A 2,106-nucleotide genomic window follows, 5' to 3' on the forward strand; every position below is an offset into this window, starting at 1 on the left:
TGCCTCTTGGCTAATTTGCGAAGATGGGGATGAGTGATGAAATGATGAAATTGATGAATGGACATTCACAAACAACCAAGCCTGACCAGGATTCGAACCCGGGACCCTTGGAATGATATATGGGAAACAAAGAGACATGTTATATACAGTAGTGGCAAAAAGAAAGGAAATAGAGAAGCAGGGATGGCCTTCATAGTAGAGAGAAGAATGAAAGAGAACATAAGTGTTTTAAGCCTATAGATGAGAGAAAATGTAAAATAAGAATGAGAACTAAATTCTTTAACGTAACCATCATAAATGTCTATGCACCTACAGAAGAAAAAGAACAATTAATAAAAGATGACTTCTATGATAAACTAGAAAAGACAATAGACAGTGTGCCATCCAGTGATGCGAAGACAATAATGGGGGACCTGAATGCACAGATAGGTAAACAAGAAATCTATAAAGAAACAATTGGAAGACACAGCTTACATGGATATTCGAATGATAATGTTCATAGACTCATTGACCTGGCAATTAGTAAAATTATGATAATAGCATCCACAATGTTCCCCAGAAAACAAATCCATAAATATACATGGAGATCACCTGATAGAAGAACCAACAATCAAATAGTCCAATAAGGAGAGCAACAAGAATTATAAATGTATGATCATACCGAGGAGCCAGTTGCGGAACAGACCATTACCTAGTCAAAGTAGTCTTCAGAGGACAATCACAAAGAAACAAAACAGAAACGAATTAGATGTACGATATTAAGAAACGGGCAGAAAGATACATAGTGAGAAGTTGAAGAAAGAATTAGCGCACAAACTAGAACAAGTAGGCACAACCAACAAGCAAGTAACAGAAGAAGCAGAAGTGGAAGAAATATGGAATAAGATAAAATCAAATATTGAGGAAACAGCAAAGGTAGTGTTAGGACCAATGCAGTACAACAAAGGGAAGGAATGGTTTGATGAAGAATGCAAAAGAGCAATCCAAGAAAGAGATACAGTATATCTAGATAGACCAACAAGAGCAAAGAAACAAAAACTGGAAGAGCTACAAAAAAGAGTGTATAACATATGTCATAGGAAGAAAAGAAAACATGTAACAGAGAAAATAAATAAAATGAATCAAGACTTTAAACAAAGAAATATACATGTCATAAAGGGAAATAAAGAATATAAGGGAAGGATTTAAACCAAGAACAAACATCTGGAAAGATAAAGAGGGAAAACTACTGGGGAATGAAAGGCAAATATTAAATAGATGGGTTGAATATTTTGAACAGTTACTGAACAACACAGAAACCCAAAATGAGGATCAAAAATGAGACCAAGGAGGGAAGAAGAGTCGGAAGAACCAGAAGAGCCACCCACAATAGCAGAAATTCAAAAAGCTATTCGGAATCTAAAAAACAACAAAGCACCAGGGAAAGACAGGATACCAGCAGAAATATGGAAATATGGAGGGAAGAAGCTGTTAGAATCCCTACACTTACTTCTGTGCAAGGTCTGGAGCCTAAAACATATGTCAGATGACTGGAAAGAGAGTATAGTTTGCCCCATATTCAAGAAAGGTGATAAACAAATGTGTGAAAATTTCAGGGGAATATCATTGCTGTGTGTAGAATACAAGATACTGACAAGCATAGTTAGGGAAAGACTACAACCATATGCAGAAGAAGCATTAGGAGAGTACCAAGCTGGCTTCAGAAAAGGCAGGTCTACAATACACACAGTCAGACAGATACTGGAGAAGTGTTGGGAAGGGAACATAGAAATAACACAAGTGTGTGTCGATTTTAAACAAGCCTATGAATCCATTGATATAACTAAAATTGGAAACATATTGAGTACATTCAGAATACAAACAGAATTAATTCGATTGGTAGAAATGACGATGCAGAACACTAAAGCACAAGCAAATATGGGAGAGAACTTTTCAGTTAAACAAGTTCTCAAACAAGGAGATGGCTTGGCACCACTCCTGTTCAACCTGTCTCTACCATATGTGATATGGAAACTAATGATGAGATACCAGAAGAACATTAGAATATACACCAAAAGGAAAATGACTTCAGACTTCATAACAAAAGCACAAAAAATACAGAATATT

General features: G+C 36.0%; 1 protein-coding gene across 1 annotated transcript; it reads left to right on the plus strand.

Moving 5' to 3' along the window:
• The first annotated feature begins 263 nt into the window (after positions 1-263).
• On the plus strand, positions 264-626 carry LOC145982485 (protein CFDP2-like). Its single transcript, XM_083115943.1, has one exon. The coding sequence runs from the start codon at positions 264-266 to the stop codon at positions 624-626; it is 363 nt and encodes a 120-aa protein (XP_082972069.1).
• The last annotated feature ends 1,480 nt before the right edge of the window (positions 627-2,106 follow it).

Source organism: Lepisma saccharinum, unplaced genomic scaffold (assembly GCF_977018435.1).
Source record: "Lepisma saccharinum unplaced genomic scaffold, izLepSacc3.1 HAP1_SCAFFOLD_188, whole genome shotgun sequence".
Classification (NCBI taxonomy): domain Eukaryota; kingdom Metazoa; phylum Arthropoda; class Insecta; order Zygentoma; family Lepismatidae; genus Lepisma; species Lepisma saccharinum.

Bases quoted from the DNA above. Each gene is read 5' to 3' on its own strand.
- LOC145982485 (XM_083115943.1), top strand. From the start codon at position 264: ATGAGAACTAAATTCTTTAACGTAACCATCATAAATGTCTATGCACCT.